At 49.6% G+C, this 21457-nt stretch overlaps 1 protein-coding gene across 2 annotated transcripts in view; it reads left to right on the forward strand.

Moving 5' to 3' along the window:
* Positions 1 to 370: 370 nt before the first annotated feature.
* The window catches only part of SHISA6 (shisa family member 6), a 325177-nt gene continuing 304090 nt past the window's right edge, over positions 371 to 21457 (forward strand). Inside the window, exon 1 of one of the 2 annotated variants that reach the window (XM_004058600.5) lies at positions 371 to 2201. In XM_004058600.5, the coding sequence (XP_004058648.2) occupies positions 1561 to 2201 (641 nt within the window). In that variant the 5' untranslated portion in view covers positions 371 to 1560. The remainder of the gene's footprint in view (positions 2202 to 21457) is intronic. The other variant, XM_004058602.5, reaches the window with a different exon arrangement.

Below are 21457 nucleotides of genomic sequence, written 5' to 3' on the forward strand. Positions count from 1 at the left end.
AAAGCTGAGTCTCAGAGGTTCAGACAGCTTTCTAATGGCCTCGAGGCTCCGCGGGGAAAAAAAAAGTATAGCAAAGAGTTGACATCCAGTCCCGGGGCTGTCTAGCGCCTTTATGCTTAGTGGGTACGGGGTTGGGGAAAGAGTGACCAAGGGGAAGAGAGTGTAGGCTCAGCTCACGGGTCGCCCAACAGCCTCAGACAAGCCACTTGACCCCTGGACTCAGTTTGGGAACCTGTAGCAATGGGTTTGACCTCTTCTCCTGGCTGCGAGTATCACCACTAGGGAGAGGCAAAGGCTTGCAGAAACCCCAACTCCCGCTCTGGCAGCGCGCTGCCCCGGGCTCCGGTAGGGTGGGGACTGGTCGCGAAGGCTAGAGAGGGCAATGGCAGGGGAGGTCTGTCCCTGCCGCGGGCCGGCTGCAGAGCGGACGTTCCGCCCTGCTCCCGGCCCCCTCTTCGCCCGCCGGGTTCGCCGTGTTGATTAACTGCTGTCCGGAGCTTTCGTGACGCGGAGCTTCAACTGCTGCGATCCGAGAGAAGAAAAAAGGAGTCCCCCCGCCCCGCACCCTAAGCGCCCGGGCGTGCAAACGTGGGTGGCGGAGAGCGGCTGCCCTCCCCTCCCCTGTCCCCCCTCCCCTCGCGGCGCTCCCGTGTGTGCGGGTGTGTGAGTGCGTGTGTCTCCCTCGCTCCCTCTCGCACACGTTCCGGCACTAGTGCAGGCGGCGAGCCGGCGGCTCTCCGCTCGCTCGCTCCGGCAGCTGCGTTCCCGCCTCGCCCCGGCGCCGCCGCCGCCGCCGCCGCTGCCGCCTCTGCAGTCGCAGCCGGGCATGGTGAGTGAGTGAGGTCCAGCCGCCGCGCGCTCTCCCGGCTCGCCGCCGGACCCCAGCCTCAACCGGCTCCGTCCCAGGGAGCCAGCCTGCGGCGGGAGCGCGCTGCGGGGCCGGGCGGCTGGGGGACCCGGGCGGCCGAGCTGCGCCTGGAGGGGCGGCCCGTGCGCTTTCGGTTCCAGGCGCGCAGGGCCGCGGGACCCCGTCTTGGGAGCGGGCTCTACGCCCCTCCCGGCCCCGAGTCTCTCTCCTCGAGGGCTGCGCGCACCCTCCCCGCCCGCCTGCCCGCGGTTCCCCTCCTGCTCCCGGAGCGCCAGTCGCCCCACCCCGTGACTGGCTCCCCGTCTTGTCCCGCAGGACCCGCCCGGACGGGACCACGCCGCCGCCGCCGCCGGCCGGAGCCGCGCTTCGGGTCCTGCCTAAGCCGAGCCGCGCGCGGGGCCGCAGTCACCGCCGGCGGGGGATGGGGCTGCCCGGGAGGCGCGCCGAGCCCGCAGGGGGAGCGCGGAGCCGGCGCGCAGCCTGAGAGCCCGAGCAGCCCGCGCCGGGCCGGTCCGTGCGCACCGCGCGCCGCCGCCGCCACTGCCGCCCGCGCCTCGATGGCGCCATCGCTCCGGAGCCGCTGACCCCTCAGCGCCTCCAGCCCGGCCCGCGCGGCGGGTCCTCCGAGCCCGGCCCGCCGGGGGAGCGGCCTGCCGCGGAAGCCTCCCCGCGCCCTCCCGCCCGGCCCCGCCATGGCGCTGTGGCGCCTCCTGCTGCTGCTGCTGCTGCTCTCGCTGGAGTCCCTGGACCTGCTGCCCAGCGCCCACGGAGCCCGCGGCCGCGCCGCTAACCGGACCCTGAGTGCAGGCGGCGCTGCCGTCGGGGGCCGGAGGGCCGGGGGCGCCCCGGCACGGGGCGGCCGCGAGCTGAACGGCACCGCCCGGGCGCCCGGAATCCCGGAGGCGGGAAGCCGGCGGGGGCAGCCCGCGGCGGCTGTGGCGGCGGCGGCCAGCGCGGCCGTCACTTACGAGACGTGCTGGGGCTACTACGACGTGAGCGGCCAGTACGACAAGGAGTTCGAGTGTAACAACAGCGAGAGCGGCTACCTGTACTGCTGCGGTACCTGCTACTACCGCTTCTGCTGCAAGAAGCGCCACGAGAAGCTGGACCAGCGCCAGTGCACCAACTACCAGAGCCCGGTGTGGGTACAGACGCCCAGCACCAAGGTGGTGTCGCCGGGGCCCGAGAACAAGTATGACCCGGAGAAGGACAAAACCAACTTCACCGTCTACATCACCTGCGGGGTGATCGCCTTCGTCATCGTGGCCGGCGTCTTCGCCAAGGTCTCCTACGACAAGGCCCACCGCCCTCCACGGGAGATGAACATCCACAGGTGAGAGCGCCGCGTGCTGCGCGCCCCGGTCTCCCCGGGCCTCACCCTCTCAGCTTGCTTCCCCTGCCCTCTTCACTCTCGGCATCATCACACCTCCCCAGGCCCTCTAGTCATTTCCACCATCGCTCCTTTTGCATGCAATAAATCAGGGTCTTCTTGTGCCCCCTCCTCCATTTCTTCAGAACCGGGAATGCATGCTTTGGTGGTAGGGGGATTTACAAGGCAGGGTAAGAATTGGTTGAGTGCGTGAAGTTCCAAGTGTAAGAATGTTACAAATTCTGTAATCGTGGATGAGGATCCAGGGTTCTGCTTTCCTGGCATGAGGGCACTTTGGTGTAGGTTCTTAATGGCATTTAGTTTTTTGAGTCAAATCAGAGTGTCATCTTCAATATAGGAAACTGACCAATGTTGGAACCTTACTGAAAGCGGTACCAAGTGGCTTAGTGTCAACTGAGATGTTCTCGTACATTAGGAATTGGGGTTTTATAGAAAGGATGCCTCCTGCCGGAAGTAGGGATAAAGATTTCTCCATTCCATGTTGACCAAGCACAGATGGTGTCTCCTCATTGCATCCTGCGGAGTGGGATGTTTATCTTTCCTGCTGAGACTAGAGGACTTGTTCTTTGAAACCCTGTAGGCAGAACTCTGAGTTAACAGTACTCGCCTGTGTTAAACCTGGTGGGGCATCTTTCACTGCTTACGTTCGAGAGACAGTGGGAGCTGCCTCCTACCAAAACTTACGCCAAGAGCTCAAACTATGGCAGTCCGTGGTTGCACGCTGAATGCTGCCCCGACGCACCATCTTGCCCCCCCAGTGAGCCCTTGGGGAAGTCAAAGCCAAGGGGATGACAGAAACCCAGCCTCCCCTTAGAACTCTAGGAATGACACACCCAGAGGATGCAGAGTTAGCTCGGCTTCCTGTCCCCTCATGTTGATGGATGGCTGGACATGGTGCAAGAGTCCTCTCAGGGAACAAACCCTGCCCCAGGAGATGCCTCTATTTCTGGTGCATGGTGTGGGCACTGCCCTAGTCACCATGACCACCCCCAGACCACTGCTTGTCAGTCAGTCCTGCAGGCCCCCACACTGACCCGTTCACCTTGAGCTCTTCTCTGCGTCCTGCTTGTTATCCTTACCACCTGAAAACCTCCTTCCTCGCTGCTGTGCACATTAATCACCCCTGCCTTGCTGAAGAGAGAGAAAGGCAGATAGAAATTTCTAGGCATGTTAAAAGAGCTGATTTTTTTTTTCTGCTTGATACTGTGGGTGTTGAGAGAAATGATACTCCCTGGAAGGTTTTATTGAGTCAAATCCACAAAGGGTGGGTACCTCAAACTCGGGTGCTGGAATTGGAGTGATTCCAAAAGGAGACCCTTTTATAAGGCTCTGTCACCCTGAGATGCCTCCACCCTGTCTTCCACCTGCATCTCATGTCTCAGATAGTGCAGTAAGTATCCTCTTGTGTGACCTGTGGTCAGTCTTGGCTCTCAAATGCAGAAGACAAGTGGGAAGGTGAGCAAAATAAAGGCAAGACACAGTTTCTTTTGCATCTTGTCTGGCAAAGAATTTTCTGTCTCGGCTCAGTGTGGAAAGAAAAGAAGGAATTGCCCGTGGGCAGGTGCTGTCCTGAAGCAGATGTGCTGGTCCTTATCATCCTTACAGTTCTGCCTCAAGACTTGGAGGCTTGTCTCCTTTTCCCCTTCCCCTGTGGCCTTGGCCTCTCATTAAACCTTCTGCTCTGACCACAGCCGCTTGCTTGTTGATTCCTACACATCTTTCTTTAAGTTACTTTCTTTCTGAGCCATTGTTCTCTGTACTCAGGGAAAACTGCCTGCTGCCCTGACCCTTCCACCTCACACAGAATTTATTCGTCATCGCCTGGGATGATACAGAGGGCGGTGTCCTCAAATGCTGGCAGCAGGCATCTTTGGATGCTGGCATTGGCACATGACCCTGGAGAGGTCACTGTCCCTCTTGGTGTTTTCTCCCCTTCCCACCACCCTGATGCCCCTTATGCCAAACTAGGGTGAAGGTGATTACAGCATTGGGGCAGCTTCTCTCTGGGGTTGGGGAAGCAGAGTAACCACGGGAAGGGAGATGAATTTCAGGCCTCAGAACATTATGCAAATATGGGATGTTTCCCCCTCAAGTTCACCTCCTGATTTTATTCAGTTCACAGCCTCTCTTCCAGCAGCTGCAGTCTTGCCTGATCAGTGCTTTGGAAACCATCATATCCGCGCCTGTTGGGTAGGGGACAATGCCTGTCTGTGTGTGGTGGGGCGGCAGGGGGACAGAGCATGGGCGATCCATCTATGAAACTCCATGAATGACCTTGGGCAGGTCAGGGAAACTTATTTTTCAGTTCTGGGTAACTGAAGCACAATGTCCCAACTCAACCTCTTGCTTCCGGGGCATGTCAGGGTGAGTGTGCAAGTTGATCTCAGACTCCTGGGGGTGAGTGTGACTACACCACTCCTCTCACTTTGCTCACACCTCAGAGACCACCGTTTGCCATTCTGGGGAGTATTTTTGTGTAGACTGTCTTGTTGGGCAATCAAGGTAGGGAAAAGGAGGGAGTGATAGAGAAAGAGAAATATTCACACCGTAATGAGTTTTCCTTAGGGAAAGTGGGGAGGAGAAAGAATGTACACTCTCGAGAGGTCAAGAGAGGAAGCCGATGTGCATGCAGTTACATATTCCTTGAAATAGCTCAGCAAAGATGTTTCCTTTCTGAACAAGAAAGACAAGCCGGTTTCAGTGCGTGCTTCCCCCTGAAGATGATAGGTGGGCAGGCAGGGGCTGAGTCTGAGGGAGTTTCAGTGAGAACAGCCTCATTGGAGAGGGACATTTATGGGAGTGTGAGCAGGGGTGAAGGGAAGGGATGGGCCATCTGCATCTGCCTTAGTGCTCCCAGGCTGGACAGCCCTCCGCCTGCCCATGCACACACATTCCTTAGGGTAGGACTTCCTTTCATCTCTCTACTCCTTCAGGGAGGAACAGATTTCATCGTTTCCAGAAGTGATTAGACCTTGCTATCGTGTTTCTGAGTGAGAAATCAGTGTCTGTGGGGGAAACCGTCAGCTCTCTTGTGATTCTAATAGATGAGTACCAAGTCCGACTCAGCTAGCTGGACTCCGTGGAGGAGGAAGAGATGGGCACAGGATTGAAAGGCCGAGCTGGGTGCTGGATGTGGCCAGAGAGCCCCAGGGCAGCCGTGCCTGCCTTTCCCAACCGGAAGCCCAATTCCTACCAGGATCTCCACTTCACTTTCCCTTCCTCCAAACTGCCCAGGCTAAGGCTCAAGCTGCAGCCATCCACAGATTTTGCTATTTCCTGACTGACTTCCTCACAGCTCCCCTGAGGGGCTTTTTGTTCTGGGAGGGCCGCCAAGGGCATGGGCTGCACCCAGGAAACCGCCTGGGAGCCTGGGTCCTTTTTGACATTCATTTTTGTGCTAGCTGTCTCACATCCAAACCTGTTCCTTCCTTCTCACCCTGAGTTGATTCATTAGTGTCTTGGAGATGAGAATCATTCTGAGGGAGGAACTGTGTGGCTTTTTTTAATGGCTAATTAACAGATGGGTCAGGAAGCTATTAGGATGCTGGAGACGCAGTTGGTGAAATCAGAGCTGCCCTGGGTCCTCCCACTGCCTGCGCAGTAGCAGAGGGGATCAAAGAATGTAGGCAGGGTTGGGGGGGGGGATATCTAGGGGGGTGGGAAGAAAAATCCAGGCGGATATCAACAGGAAAAAGTATTAGGAGGTGACCCCTTCATCTTGGGTTGGTTCTCTTGCTTATTTCTAGAAGAAGTCAAGGGAATACTTTGTTCTACTCTTTCTCCCTCCAGAAATTAATTAGAAACTCAAAGAGCTCTGTTATTTCCTCACAGGCCACATAACTGCAGTGGCAGGGCCCCTTCGCTGGCTGATTTAGTGAGTTCTCTTCCTAGGCTCCTGGGCAACAAATTGTCAAGTCACTGCGTTTTTTGAAGCACTGTGAGCTCACTATAATGAATTGATCTAAATAGAGAGTCGACTTATTTTTCTACTTCAAATATAGAAGGAAAGAAACAAAAAAGCATCTTGCCTTGGACTGAAAGTTTTAGCCTTGCCTTTATTTCTTTTTTCTTTGAGTTAAAAAAAAAAATGCTTCGCCGGGTGCGGTGGCTAACGCCTGTAATCCCAGCACTTTGGGAGGCCAGAGTGGGTGGATCATTAGGTCAGGAGATTGAGACCATCCTGGCTAACATGGTGAAATCCCGTCTCTACTAAAAATACAAAAAGTTAGCCGGGTATGGTGGCATGCGCCTGTAGTCCCAGCTACTCGGGAGGCTGAGGCAGGAGAATCACTTGAACCTGGGAGGCAGAGGTTGTAGTGAGCCAAGATCGCACCACTGCACTCCAACCTGGGGGCCAGAGCGAGACTCAGTCTCAAAAAATAAAAAGAAAAAATAAATGCTTGTAGGGAAAGAGGAAAATTGTGGAAGAACTGGAGAAGTCTTATGGAGGAAGGGCTAGGAGAAGGATGCTGGGAAGGCAGAAAGAAGCAAAAATAGCAAAAGGAGGAAAGCAATCCGGTGAGAGGTTGATTATTCCCACTGAAGGGACAAAGTGACGTTGCCCTGCCTTCATGTGCCACAGGCTGGCTTGGTTTGTCCTGACTCTTGCAGACACACACAGACATTCACTTAACGAATGAGCCCTGCTCACCTTCCCTGGGCAAGATGTGTTTCATACTACACCATATAAGCTTATAAGACACATGTTGCCTTTGATATGTGAGGTTAGCAGGGTTCCTTCTTGCTTTAGCAGGGCAGCCATGCAAATACTTTTCAAATTCCCTACACTGTGCAATTCTCCTTGGTCACATTGCTCACTGTCTTCATGTCCCTTCCTGCCCCTCCCCAAGCTCAGAAGGCCTTCACACCCATCCCTTTCTCCCCTCTTACCCTACCCGAGGTGGGGAGCACATTCATTTCTGGGAATCGACTGCTAAGGTACCAAGTTTACCCACTGTTCTAGGCTGCCAAGACACAGCTAGAGAAAAAAGCCTAATTCATTGTTTTCAACTGGTTTTAATGAGAGATCGGATTGACCGTGCAGTGGATTCAAATCAATTGTGCAGGAAACAGTGGTTAAGACAGCTGAGAAAGTGATCTGATTGAAAGAGGCTAATTCACTAGCTCCAGACGGACAGTCCTACGGATCCGGAATAAAAGGGAACCACAACAAAAGAAGCTTCATGCTTCCAGTTCCATCGCCTGATTTTCCAGGGGCTGGCAGATTGTATTTAGGTCTTCCCTTTCTAGTTCAATTTCTATAGTCTGCAAGAATTCCTACCACATGCTGGAACTGCCACCGTGCTCCTGGCTATGGGAGGTCACCACCCTCCTTCCCTGCTGCCCTCTCCCCATTCAAACTCCTGTACCATCCTTTTTTGAAATTATGGTGAATTTTGTCTTACAATTTTGCTCATAGCCCTTGATGATATATCACCTCTGGAACCACAAAATGATGGTTTCAATTTACAAGCATGTAAGATGTCTCAGATTGGTTGGTGGTGGTGGGAGGGGTTGTGCTTGGGTGGAATATATGAGGATTTAGACTAAGTTCATTTTGTAGTTTCTGTTGTGATTTTTCCCCTCTTTTCCTTACCTTGGGAAACTCCACCCCATTATTTCTTCCTGAGTTACGTTTATGACCTCACCTCTCTGGCGTCTTTCTTTTTTTTTTTTTTTGAGATGGAGTCTTGCTTGGTGGCCCAAGCTGGAGTGCAGTGGCACGATGTCTGCTCACTGCAACTTCCGCCTCCCTGGTTGGAGCTATTCTCCCGCCTCAGCCTCCCAAGTAGCTAGGACTACAGGCGCCCGCCACCACACCTGGCTAATTTTTTGTATTTTTAGTAGAGACAGCGTTTCACCATGTTAGCCAGAATGGTCTCGATCTCCTGACCTCATGCTCTGCCCACCTCTGCCTCCCAAAGTGCTGGGATTACAGGTGTGAGACACCGAGCCTGGCCTTTAGTGTCTTTCTTTGCAGATATTGTAGAGAGATAAGAGGCCTGGGTACAAGGGTTACCAGTGAATCCTCAGAGGGTCTCAGTCCCTTGAACTCAACCCTTGAGCAAGCTTAATTTTAAAACAATTCAGGATACATTGCTAATTCTATTTTTTTTTAATCTCTCGAAGTGAAACCAGAACTTCTGAAAAAGCAAGGTAGTACATTCTATTCTTTTGTCATCTATTACAGAATTATAACATTTTCATTGCAGGCAATTCATTTAATCTAGTTACCTAGTTTTACAAGTGAGGCAACTGAAATTCAGAGAGGCTAGATCACAGTGCCAAGGAGCCCAGCTAGTGGGTGGGTGAGCTTGGAGGTTAAGCTAGGGCGCCTGTGTTCTAGTGCTCAGACTCCTCTCATTCAATGAAAATATATTCTGCTTATTTACTCTTTGCACGTTCCTTAGTTAGTCATCACCAAATAACTTTGGGATCCTTAGAGATGTGAGTTACAGCCTTCTCCTTTCTCTTTCTTTCCTACGTTTCTGTACCCCTCCTGGTTCACTGTTTCCACTGAATGTCTCCACTAAAATGATTTCCGTCGATCTTCCCCGGTCCTTTTGCAGTTTTTTCATGTTCCTTTCTAAAGGGCAATAACCTAATCTAAGCATAATCCTTTTATAAGGTCTGAGTAATGTGGACCATTGAAGAAGGAAAATAACAGCACAAGCCAAAGAGTTGTGGACTGGGGCAAAAAGTCACCGAATGAAACTGTGGGCAGAAATCTGTCATTAAAAATTCAGGGCCAGGCACAGTGGCTCACACCTGTAATCCCAGCACTTTGGGAGGCCGAGATGGGCAGATCACGAGGTCAGGAGATCGAGACCATCCTGGCTAACACGGTGAAACCTCGTCTCTACTAAAAATACAAAAAAATTAGCCGGGCATGGTGGCGGCGCCTGTAGTCCCAGCTACTGGGGAGGCTGAGGCAGGAGAATGGCGTGAACCTGGGAGGTGGAGCTTGCAGTGAGCCGAGATCGCGCCACTGCACTCCAGCCTGGGCGACAGAGCGAGACTCCGTCTCAAAAAAAAAAAAAAAAAAAAAAATTCAGACTGTGAATGCTTTCTCTCTCTCTCCCAAAGATGAGTGGAAATGCTGAATGCTGAGACCTACCGGATCAATGCAGTTCAGCTCTGTGAGAGGCCAGAGACCTCCCGCCATCCAGTGGCCGTGTGTGTGTGTGTGTGCGCGCGTGTGTGTGGACGTTTGTATGCGTGTGTATATGTGTGTGTGATTTCAGGGTTATCTTCTGGGTTGGCCCCCTGCATAGAATATAGCTCTGCAAGCCACGGAAGCTCATTCATAGGCGCCAGCCAGTTTTGCCCTTTCTCAGCTCTGGGCCCAGATACTGCAGGCTAATGAAGCTGGAAATCTGGGCTTAATCATTATGTGAAAATAACCTCTGTGGCATGCAGTTTGGGGGTTTTCCCTGTAATGTGCTTGATACTTCCTTTGAAAGAACCTGGTTGTACATACCTTAATGTGTCACCCTTCCAAGCAGTCACCTTGGGAGGCCGCATGCTGGTTTTTCTGCAGAAAATGTTTCCATGGTCCCTCTCTTGAAAGTACATTGAGAGCCCATGGCATGTCATTTTGACTTTATATAAGGTTAACATATTTTAATTTTCCTAGGGTTGATTTGATTCTTGTAAGCAATGGTAAGTCATGGGGCTGAGTCTGATGAATGAAATAGGTGATCAGAAATCAAGAGTGCCTCCAGTAATGAGACTTGCTCTCCTAGGAGCCGTGTCAGCTGTCTCTGAAGGCAGGAGCCCAGAAGAGGCATTTCAGAGAGGAGTGAATGGCAGCTCTGCACAGGAGTGCCTGGCAATCCACGATGATCATTTTGAAGAGAACACTCCTCATGAGGAAGGACAATTATTGGCCTTAAGAAAATCAGTTTTATGCTTTATCTGTGTGTCAGGCAGGTGGTGGGGGTCTGAAGAGAGAGGGAGAAAAAGGAGTTGAGTCTGCAGCAAGCATTTCACATGAAACTGCTCAGAAAGGGTGAAAAAGTGCATGTCCCACATTTCTGCATGAGATAGTAGACAGTTAGCTTAATTTAGCTTCCTAGTTTGATACTGAGGGTAAAAGGACCCAGTTTTACGGGATGTATGCAGTGAGGCTCGGGGTCAGAGCCAGAATGTTCACTGTGCCTTCCCTTCTTTCTATCCCAGGGCTGTCGCCTCTGTACTTCTGCATTCAGACGGGGTCACCAGCTGGGCCAGACTGCCTTAGATGATGTAGAAATATTTGCAAGCCCAGGAAGATAAGGCTGCCAGTGAGCACTGCTGATCAATTCCTAATGTGCATTTATCACCACTCACTCCACCCCCAAATGTCCATTCAGTGGATGAATTGATCACCGAAATGGAGCGAGGGTGGGGCAGGCTGAGTGTAAAGGCAGGTGGCAAGGGTTACCAGACTCAGCGTTTGCAGGCAGGGAAGCCATGGCTGTGCTACCTGGGTAGAATGGCATTCCTTCATCTCAGTCAGGATTTAGGGGTTGGTAAAGGGCTGGGCATTTGTACTGCCCCCGTGCATAGGCCGGGGCAGAGCCTCTGGTCCTGATGACCCTCTAAAGGCCATTGTTGGGCATTCTGGAGGAGTCAGTCTTGCTGTGAGCCTGGGGAGTCCCTCTTAACTCTGCTCACGTGTCAGGACAGTGGGAGCTGTGTGTCCCAGGAGCTTACACAACCCCATCACTCATGCAAGCCCACAAGCCAGAGTTGGAGGGAACTGGAGGTCTCGGTGAGATGAAGACTCAAGGAAGTGGAGAGGATGGTAGAGAGATACTCATAAGAGTGCCGGGTCTCGAGGGCTTACTCTGTACCAGCATCCAGCTTGCACCTAACCTGCATTATCTCACTGCATCCTCCCATCATCCCGTCTGAGTGTAGGGGCCCATGTTGTAGATGAGGAGACCGACTCAGAGAGGCTTAGTAACTTGCCCAGGGTCACACAGCTAGTACATTGCTGGTGCCCTTCTCTCTCTCAAGTCCAGTAGAACAGTTGGGTCTCACCTTCCTGAATGTAATGGAGTCAGTGATACTCAGATTACTTAAGAAAGCAAAGACCTACCTTCCCATGCCCTGGGACTGGTTATCATAGTGAAAGACTGGGAAGATAAGTGACCTACCTATGAGGGCTCTGTGGAACCAGAACGGCGGCCCCCATTTAGATTGCATGCAGGCAGCAAGATCCTCAGGGCAGTGAAAGAGCTCTCTTTCAGGAATATATGATATTGGCTGAGGATAGCAAAGGCAATGCAAAGAAAATATTAAACAAAACAAAACACCCTGATTTTAATTGAGAAAAAAAACTTGACAATATTGAAAGAACCCCTGGGCAATTCTGCATGAGTCAGTGGAGAGCAGTGATGGGAGCTTGGGTAAGGGGCACAGGAGAGAAAAGAGGCGATTTGGGAGGCAGTATGGACCTAGGGATATTTCTAGTTTTAATTACTGAGATGTAGAGCTCACAAACAGCTCCATTTATCACAACTCTCCCACCCTGCCTCATTTCTAACATCTAGCGTTGTGCATACAAGACACAGCACTTTAGCCAACTTGCTTCTGTTGTTCCCTGTTCTAGTTTTATTCCTTCCCTATTTCTACCCTTGTGGCTGTGCTTCCTAATGACTCACTCTTTCCCTGTGATTCTCTGTTTCTGGTTCTCTCAAGTCCCCTGTCCTGAGGGGCACGTGGAAAGGAAGGAATAATGGGACACTCTAATAGCCTGTGTTTTACTCTCCAGCTCCCAACCTGCCACACGCCTCAAGGTCCGGTTGTCACAGGGCGGTGAGCAGCAGCTGAACTCACATTCCCTGGTGTGCAGCTCTTGCCAGGGGCACCTGAGCAGGAAACTCACCTCTGCTTGAGGGTGTGTGAAAATGTATCTCACTAGTCTTCCGCAGGAACCCAGCGTTCCCGCTGCCTGTTTTCATCCTTCTTGTCCCTGCTTGACTCATGCCTACTCCTTGTTAGAAGAGCAAGAGAACACTTAGATCCTCCTTTCCTAAAGCCCCTGTCCGTCTCTCCAGACCCACGGACGCAGGAGCCCCAGTGAGACTCTGGGCGGCTAGAACCTTGGCCCCATTCCCCAGTGTTTGGGAGAAGAGTCGCTGCTTTCTGCAGTCTTCGCAAACACTCTCATTATTCCTTGCTTTTTTGGCATTTGGTCTCGTGTACTGTTCCCATTAGCTTCGGCATTAAAGTCTCATTACTCAGGACATCTGTCCTCTGGACATATTCGTTGTTCCCTTAGCCAAATGTCCTCTTCTGGGAAGCGTGTTTTCCACCCAAACAGCCACTTCTCTCTTCCTTCGCCCTTGCTGTTTCAGTGGGAGGAATATGAATTCTGAAAGGCTTGGCGGAGGGAGGGGGTGGCTGTTAATTTGAAGTGGCATCTGAGAGTCCCTTCCAGAGCCCATCCATCCACTCCTTTCTAAGGTCCTGAGAGTATGGATCTTTGCTAGGAGTCAGGCAGGTTGGTGGCCAAACACCACAGGAGCAAAGAAGGGAGTCGCCAGGGGAGTTTTTCCCCCTCAGCCCTAGGATCAGGCTCAGATACAATCACTAGGGAATTCTGACCTTAGTCACTGCTGTTGGACGGCTTTGACTGAAGGTGAGACTCCTCTTAATCCACCTCCCTGCAGCGACAGGGCATGTGGCTGGCTCAAAAGCTGAGGCTGCTCCAGAACTTGGGGAAGAATCTGGATTCCACCTTCCCTGTTGGACTCATAGTTAGCTGTTTCTGACTTTTTGCTGCATCTTGAGAAACTTGCCTAAAGTTTCCCAGGAATGGTGTCCCCTAGTCTTGGGAGACTATTTATGCAATGGGAAATATCAATGCGTTTCAATGCTCAGATAATCAACAGCCAGCTTCTTACCCACCCTCAAGCATTCGCAAAGAAGAATATCGGGCTTTTGAGCCGAGGATCTCTTACACCTCTCCCTTGCTTTTAAGTCACATCATTAAAATGTTTCTTCGTGTCACTTTCGGTGTTCTGTCCACTGCTGTGTCTTCTCCATCTGTCCTTGTTTTGATTCCTGTTCACTTCTGTCGAGCTGTGTTCCTTCTCCCCTCTCCGTCCCACTTGCCTTCTTGAACTTGTCCTGCCACAACTTCATTAAGCCGCATCGATTTAGATGCCACTAATTCAAAATTTATCCAAATTGGACCTGGGCAAAGTTGTTTTTTTTTTCTTTGTCTGATAAAAATCTGTGATGAACAGATTAATAGCTCAAACAAGACTGCAGAGATTTCGCAGGGGACATACACCATGGAGAAGGTTAGATTGTTTACAGGCAGGCTCTTAGTAGACAATTGGCATGTTAATTACAAATCATTCTTATCTATTCATTGAAGTAGCTCTTCGAAGATCAATTTTATTTTATTTTTTTAGTTGAGTTTGAAATCCTGCATTGGCCTGGGAAGCAGTAAAAATGCATTTCCTTTAAAGTGTTTTGGAATTTTCATGTCTGTTTCATTGATAGGGATTAGCCTGCCCTTATTTCTACTGAATTGGTGATGCTTGACTGGAAGCTGCTTCAAATCTCCTTTTCAATTCCCCCTGGGGGTTCCTGCTAATTTTCCCTCTTCTTGTTTCTTTTCTATTTCCCTGAGTTTTTAGAATCCAACTCTCTCTCTTTCGGCTTTGAGAATTTATGTTATAAACTTTGCCACATCCTTGTGCTCGCTTTTCTGCTTCTTGCCACAGTCATAACCAGCTGGGCCTGAGAGGTTATGGATCTGGAGGCAGACTTTGGAAAACTTGTCCGGACTTCGAGCCCTGCCTTGGCTCTCTCTGTGGTTCTCTCTCAGTGGCCTAAGGACTCTTGCTCGTGAATCACCATTCCCAACACCACTGTTTGGATTGAGGAGACAGCATCACACCTACTGTAGGAAGTGGTAGGAGGCCCTTAGCCAGCAGCCCTGCTCCTTATAGAAAAGAACTTTGACTTCCTTCTCTTAGTCTGCTTATGTGGCTCTCAAGGGACATCCAGCAAAGCCTTCTTTCACCTTTGGAGGTTGTCATCCGTCTTTCCCTGCCTTAGAGCATTTCCTGGGAGCTGAGCTACAAGACAGAGTAATCCCAACTCTGTCACTTTCTGTCTTGATGACCTTGGGTGAGTCCCTTGGCCCCTCTGCTGTGGGATGTGAGCTGTAGTGTTGTGGAAGTGTGTTCTTCTTTGGCCCATTCTGCCCTCAGCACACCTGAAAGATACATGCTGACACAGTCCACATCTGTACTTACAGGTTCAACAGCTCTGGGATGTGGGAGGAGATGTATTTTCCTTGCATACGCCACTCAGATAAGAATGTTGTCTGCAAGTGGCCTTGTGAGGATGCTGCTTTTAGCATCTTCAACTCATAGGATCTCTTGGTGGAAGAGGACTTATGAGGCATTTTAGTGACTCTCCCTTTTGGCACCACCTTCCCCTCCTGTCATGCACAGCAAGTGGCCACCCATGCATCCAGGGCAGGGCTGCCCCTACCTCTGGAGGCAGTTGGTCTATTGTTAGGATGCAATTCTAGTTGATTCTCATGGGGAGCCAAAATTACTTCTTTGGCCTGAGATCCACTTCCTGGAGTAACTCAGAAGGAGTGTATCCTTTCTTTTGCAGGATGGCAAAACATCTGTTTGAAGATGGCATTCAAGGCCAACATTCAGTCTTCCCTTCTCCCTAATAAATAGGCACTCCTAGTTAAGAGTCTGTCCTCATGGGACGTGGGTTCAACTTCACACTGGGGCAGAGGCTGTCCACCCAGAAATGGGGTTATAATTCTACGGTAAAACCCCAAACGAGATTTCTAAGAGCAACATGTGGATCTCAGTAATTCAGATGCAACTTAAAGATCTGGTTTCTTCTGGGAAGTTCTTTGGTCTGCAGCCCTACACAGCAGCTTTGCTTTGTGGCAGGGATCCATCTCCCATACCACTATGTCAACAGGACAGGAGTGTTTGCCTGTTTTGTTTACACCTGTATTCTAGTGCCTAGAGTAGTGCCTGGCACAGAGTAGGTGCTTAAGAAATATAACTGAATGACTGGCTGAATACATGAGTTAAAGTCAGTAGGAATTAAAGTGGTCTTTTTTGTGTACCCTGCCCTTCTGGTATTTGCATTAGTGTGAAGATCCTTGAGTAGGGAAATGACCATAATGTTTCTAATTGTTTTAAAGAAGGAAGAGAAAAATAGAGGGAGGGAGGAGGGAGGAAAGAAGGAAAGAAAAGGAAGAAAGAAAAAGAGAGGGAGGGAGAAAGAATAAATAACTGAATCTTTTACAGAACGTGTTGCCCTGGCCAGTTTGATCTGTTTGCCCTTCTGTGCCCCATTTGACTCCTGATTTCTTTTGCTCAAGCTGTGAATACCTTCATTTGCAGCGGGGCTTCATCTGGATACTTCTTTGCAAGCCAGTGGAAGCAAATCCATGGTGACCTGGCGGGAAGGAACAGACTCTCTTTGCATTTGGCTGTCAAAGTCCAAGTTCAGGGTTCAGCAGAAACGGGTGTGTGGTCATATGGATTTCCATCCTTAAGCCTGAGTGGGAAATATGGGGCGTGGGTGGTCCCTTCCAGGATGACCCACGGCCACAGCTGTGCTGTGTGGCTCCCCCACCACACCAAGAGTGTGGCCAGTTTGGCATAACTGCACCAGTCCTCTAAGACTCTCCTCTTCTGCCTATGCTTTTGTTGTGGTCCTATAGGCTGAGCCGATGTAGATATTAGGAGGTTGTAGACATTTGGATTTATTTATTAGTCAAATATATTTGTAGTGCTTAATAGGTGCCAGGCTCCTTGTAAGCCTCGTAAGCACTTTACAACTATTACATCATTTAATCTTTATGATAACCCTAAGAGGCAGACATTATTTTTTGCCTCATTATTTTGGTCTTATTTTTTCAACAAGGTCACAGAGCTACGGGACACTTAAGTAGCTTGCTAACAACCGCCAAGTGGCCAGCATTCCAACTTAGGCTTTCTGGCTTGAGAATCTCAGTGTGTGGCCATTAGGCTGTGCTGCCTACGTGTTGCCTCACTTCCAGGTTTAGGTCTGAGCCCATTGCAAATAAAGAAAATAACACCGGCCGGGCACGGTGGCTCACACCTGTAGTCTCAGCACTGTGGGAGGCCAAGGTTGGGTGGATCACCTGAGGTCAGGAGTTCGAGACCAGCCTGGCCAACATGGTGAAACCCCATCTCTACTAAACATACAAAAAGTAGCTGAGTGTGGTGACAGGGGCCTTTAATCCCAGCTACTCGGGAAGCTGAGGCAGGAGAATCACTTGAACCAAGGAGGCGGAGGTTGCAGTGAACTGAGATCACACCACTGCACTCCAGTCTGGGTAACAGAGCGAGACTCTATCTCAAAAAACAAAACAAAACAACAACACCAACAATCACAAGAATCGTAATGGCAGCAGCAGCCCATTTGCACCTTGTACACAGGTACAGTTATGAACTCATCTGTCCCCTGGTTGACCATGTGGCCCTGCTACCAAATCTTGGTAGCATTTTTTGGTTTCCCAGCTTCCAATAATAATAGGTGCACCTGACACATCCACGTTTTCAACGAATTCTCAGACAATCCAAGTATTTCTGAAAAGTCTGGGTTTGATATTGACGCTACCACATTTCTCAGGCCTGGGGGAATTTTCATATGATTAATGTAAGGAACGGAGTATGTGAAGATGATGCTGTTAGGATTGAATTGGGCCCCCAGGGGATGCACATCTACTCTCTACCTGGCTCCCGGCTGGCCTAGCGACAGCGCCAGGACAGGCACCCACTGGGATGGAGAAACTCGCTCGGCTTGCCTGAAAAACAAAACAGGCAGGCCGTGCCTTCCCTCACTGAGTCCTGCGATGTTTATTGGCCATGATGAATTTCAATTGTGCTGGGGACAACTCAGACCTGCAGAACAGCTCAATGCAGATGCACAGACATTGTTAACACAACAAATGAGATCTCCACAGCCATTCTGAGCCTCTCTGTATGAGGAGAGCAGTCTTGTGCACACACAAAGCCAGCAGCTGTGTTTTTCAAGTGGACTCCGAGAGAACCGGTAATAGGGAAAACTAAATTAAGCCGTCCTCCTTGGTCCATGTTTGTTAAAAATACATTCATTTCAATTGTCCTGGCTACATATTTTAGACAATGGAAGCACTCTGACTGTCCAGTAGGTAAGTGTGAGATGAGGTTAAAGAGGACACCAACAGTTCCTAAGAGGTCATTATCAAGTAAAAGCACAGGGGCAGATGTGGTGGCTCCAGCCTATCATTCCAGCACTTTGGGAGGCTGAGGGAGGCAGATTGCCTGAGTTTAGGAGTCCGAGACAAGCCTGACCAACATGGTGAAACTCTGTCTCTACAAAAAATTAAAAAATTAGCTGGATGTGGTGGTGCTTGCCTATAGTATCAGCTACTGGGGAGGCTGAGGTGGGAGGATCGCTTGAGCCCAGGAAGCCGAGGCTGCAGCGAGCCATGATCTCGCCACTGCACTCCAGCCTGGGCGACCGTGTGAGATCCTGTCTCAAAAAAAAAAAAAAAAAGAAAAGAAAAGAAAGGAAAGAAGGAAGGCAGGAAGGGAAGAAAGAGGAAAAGCTCAGTTATCTGGGACTCAAATAACCCATATCCTTTATTTAACTGGAATAAAGTATCTACATTCTGCTTTCAAGAGAAATACAAAAGAATTAGCTATCAGAGACTTACCTAAAGGAAACAAAAACAAGCAATTTCCACCATCTGTCTTGTAGTTTTTATATGAACAGTTTCATTTCCTAGACTGTCTACATATTACTTAGGTTTTCATCTGTGAAGAGAACTAAAGATTAGACTGATGGCCCTCTCATGAAGAACCTTGAATTTTATTTAAAAAATTAATTATATTCAGTATACTTTACTTAATTAGGCAGGAATGCTTTTAGAAAGTTCTTCAAAAACAAGAGTGTTCTCATTAGTCCTTAGAAATAAGAACGAACATTAACCAGAATAGCTTATTCACGGAATAGTTCATCTATTTGGCCTTTTATCATACTTATCCAACAGCATCAGTTTCTTTCTACCATCCCGAAAAGAGAAAGGGCATGATTAGGGCTCGAAACTATCCAGTTTGCCTTGCATTTGGCACAGAATAACTTACTGAATAATAGCTGAGCTTGTTTTCTCCTTTCCACAGCATTTAGACAGCTCAGAAATCCAGAGACGTGGCAGAGGCCGAAGGTTTGTTTCCATTGCACCACTTCAGTGAGCAGCAGTATTCATGGGGTCCTCATGGAGGGCATGTTGATTGAGATTTAAAAGAATTACCAGGTGAACTAAGGGGCTCTAGGTTCCCCCACTTAATTTGGGGGGAACTAAGTTTGACCATCTGTTCAGCGAATGAAGATTGGGACAAAAAATAATTCAAGTTTTCATTTTGGTGCTCTTTCACCATATTTATTTTAAAATTTGAAAACTCCATGAAGTCCAGGGACAACTGGGTAGTTCCTGCCAGACTACTGGGAAATGCTTGGAGGAACAGGGCCCTCACTTCCCACTGGCCTTATGCAGAGCAGGGGTCTGGTGAAGTATATTGGTGTTCTAGTCAGGATTTCATTTGGCAAAAAAGGTGGCTGCTAAAATAGTGTAAAAGGTTGTAGAGCTGTTGATGTGAATGACACACTAAGGTGAACAGCACTGAGCAGTTCAGCCACAGCTGAGTTCTTAGGTCTGGGTAGATCTTTGCCCCAACGATTAAACACTCTCTAAAATCTTGTGTTCAGGGACCATTACAGGGACATAGTAGGTGAAGAAGACAAATGTGACTAAGTGGATGGATGGATGGAGTGTTGGGTGGAGGGATGAATGGAGGAATGGATGAATGGATGGAGTGCTGGATGGAAGGATGAAGTCTTCAATGATGGATGGAGTGTCTTATGGATTGATGGATAGAGTGTTGGATGGATGGATGAGGGGATGAATTGGGGGAGATGGATATAATTTTGGATAGATAGGAGGTGGCTGGATGGTTGGGATATGGGATGGAAAGAGGGAGGGAAGGATGAATGGAGGGAGGGAGAGATGGGTGGCTAGATGGATGGATAATCCAGTGGTATATAGTCAGCCCCTGTAGTTTAACCTACCTATGTTTGGAATGTGAATTCAGCACTTACTAGCTGTGTGACCTTGGGTAACATACATAACCTCTAAAAGTTTTAATTTTCTTAACAACGAAATAGGGCTACGGATGGCACATCCCTTGTAAGAGCATTCTGAGAAATATATGATCCAATGCATGTAAGAGCCAGTGTCTGGGACATAGTAATCACTCAATAAATGTTAGTCTTTAATATCTCGAGCAGACAAGACTGTGAGGCAAAGTTTTGAACAAGGTTTTGTTTATTTTTCTGTTGTTAAGGGAAATCACTTGCCATTTTAAGAACTAGTTCATATCCTGAATGCAGGTGGCAACACGTTAAAATGTTGACTGGGCTTGGTCCCTGCAGGTGTTGAGATAACTAAGCACTTACGGAAATTCAGATACACTTTCATTTCCTCAGGACCACTGACAACAATAACCAAGGTTTTAAGCAAATACATAATTGGTATTGAACTGAATCACTCATTTACTAATTGTTTCTCCATGCCCAAATATTAACTGGCATTTGCTAAATTAGCCGACCCAGCTGGAGGGACCAGGAGGACTCATTAAAGCTGATGATTTGTAGGAAGTGAAATGTATGTAAGAGGCAGTCCCAGTGAACAGAAGGATGCCCGGGCTCAAGTCAGAAGCCTTGAAGTTAAATCCCTGTTCCAATATGTTTTAGTACTGGAATTAGCCTGAACCTCAGTTCCTTGTTAAAAATTGTGGTAATAATAGCTGTAAAGGTCACAGGGATAGGATGGGAATCACATGAGACAAGGCAGGTGAATGCATCGAGAAATTATTAAGTGCTATCCAAATGTAAGATGATACTTTTGCTATTAAGGTGATTAATACACAATACCAAGTACTGAAGAAAGCTTAAGTTTCCTGGCCTGATCACAATGACTGTTTTCCCTGATCAGATTTGCTGCCTGATTAATTTACTCTCCCCTGCTCACCACACACCCGAGAAAGCCAAGAAATACACAGACAGAAGGGAGCATCAAACCTAGGCAATAATCCAGATAATTCAGGCAAAAGAATTCTTTTGTTTGATGTATCAGATATTGCAGCAAAAAGGGCTCGCTGTGGGTGGGGGATGGTTGGAAGGAGCATACTACTAAGGTGACTCTTCACTTCAGATTCCTAAATCAGACACATCTGTCGTCCACATGGGGGGTGACAGGGCCCTGCTGACAGCCTGCCCTGTCCCGAGTCCCTCACTTGACCGTCTCTGTGTCTCTCTCCGTCTGACTCTTCCCCTCCGAATGTCTCTCTCTGACCCCCTTTCCCTGTCTCTTCTGAATCGCATTTTATCTCTGGATTTCCCTTGGTTCTCTGTGGCTTACTCTCCCTCTTGCTCTTCCTACCCGCTTGCCTGTCCCTCGGACTCTGCCTCCTCTCCTCTCTCTGTCTCCTGGTGCCTGTCACTTTCGCTAACTCTCTTCTCTGAACCTTCCCTGCTCTCTCTTGCTTGGGGTTTCAGACCCCCTCTCCCTCTCCTTCTGTCTCCTTGGCTCCATCTCCCATTTCTCTCCTCTCTCCACCTGTTTTCTCTCCTCTCTTTCTCTCTGGACCTCTGCCCCCAGCCCTCCCTTTCTCTCTCTCTCTGTTTGCTACTGTCTCACTCTCCCTGTTCTCTCAGATGCTGGAAGCTGCTGCCCACTCTTTTGCAAAATCTGCTGTGCTGTTCCTCAGTGACCAATTTTCTTTCCTACGGTTAGAAAGTAGCTCAGGCCTTAACCCATTTCCTCCGGCGTATTCAAATTAATTAGGTGAGACCAGAATCGCACATTTCAGAACTAGAATAATATTTATTGAGCACCCTGGAGAGAAGGGGATGGAAGATGGAGAGGAACCAGAGCAAGGAGGGGGTCACCAATGGAGGGAGGGGGAGGGGGAGTAGGCAGAGGGACTCACTCTTAAGGCCACGTGGTCTGGGAATGAGGGCTGCCTTCCTAGTTGCCAGAGGGTACTGGGAAAGGAAGGATCCTGGAGAATGGTCACACATGGGTGTGGGACCAGGAGCATTTCCATAGCTGCCATGCACTTTACAACATGTGGCAG

This window comes from Gorilla gorilla, chromosome 19 (assembly GCF_029281585.2).
Source record: "Gorilla gorilla gorilla isolate KB3781 chromosome 19, NHGRI_mGorGor1-v2.1_pri, whole genome shotgun sequence".
In the NCBI taxonomy this organism is placed as follows: Eukaryota; Metazoa; Chordata; class Mammalia; order Primates; family Hominidae; genus Gorilla; species Gorilla gorilla.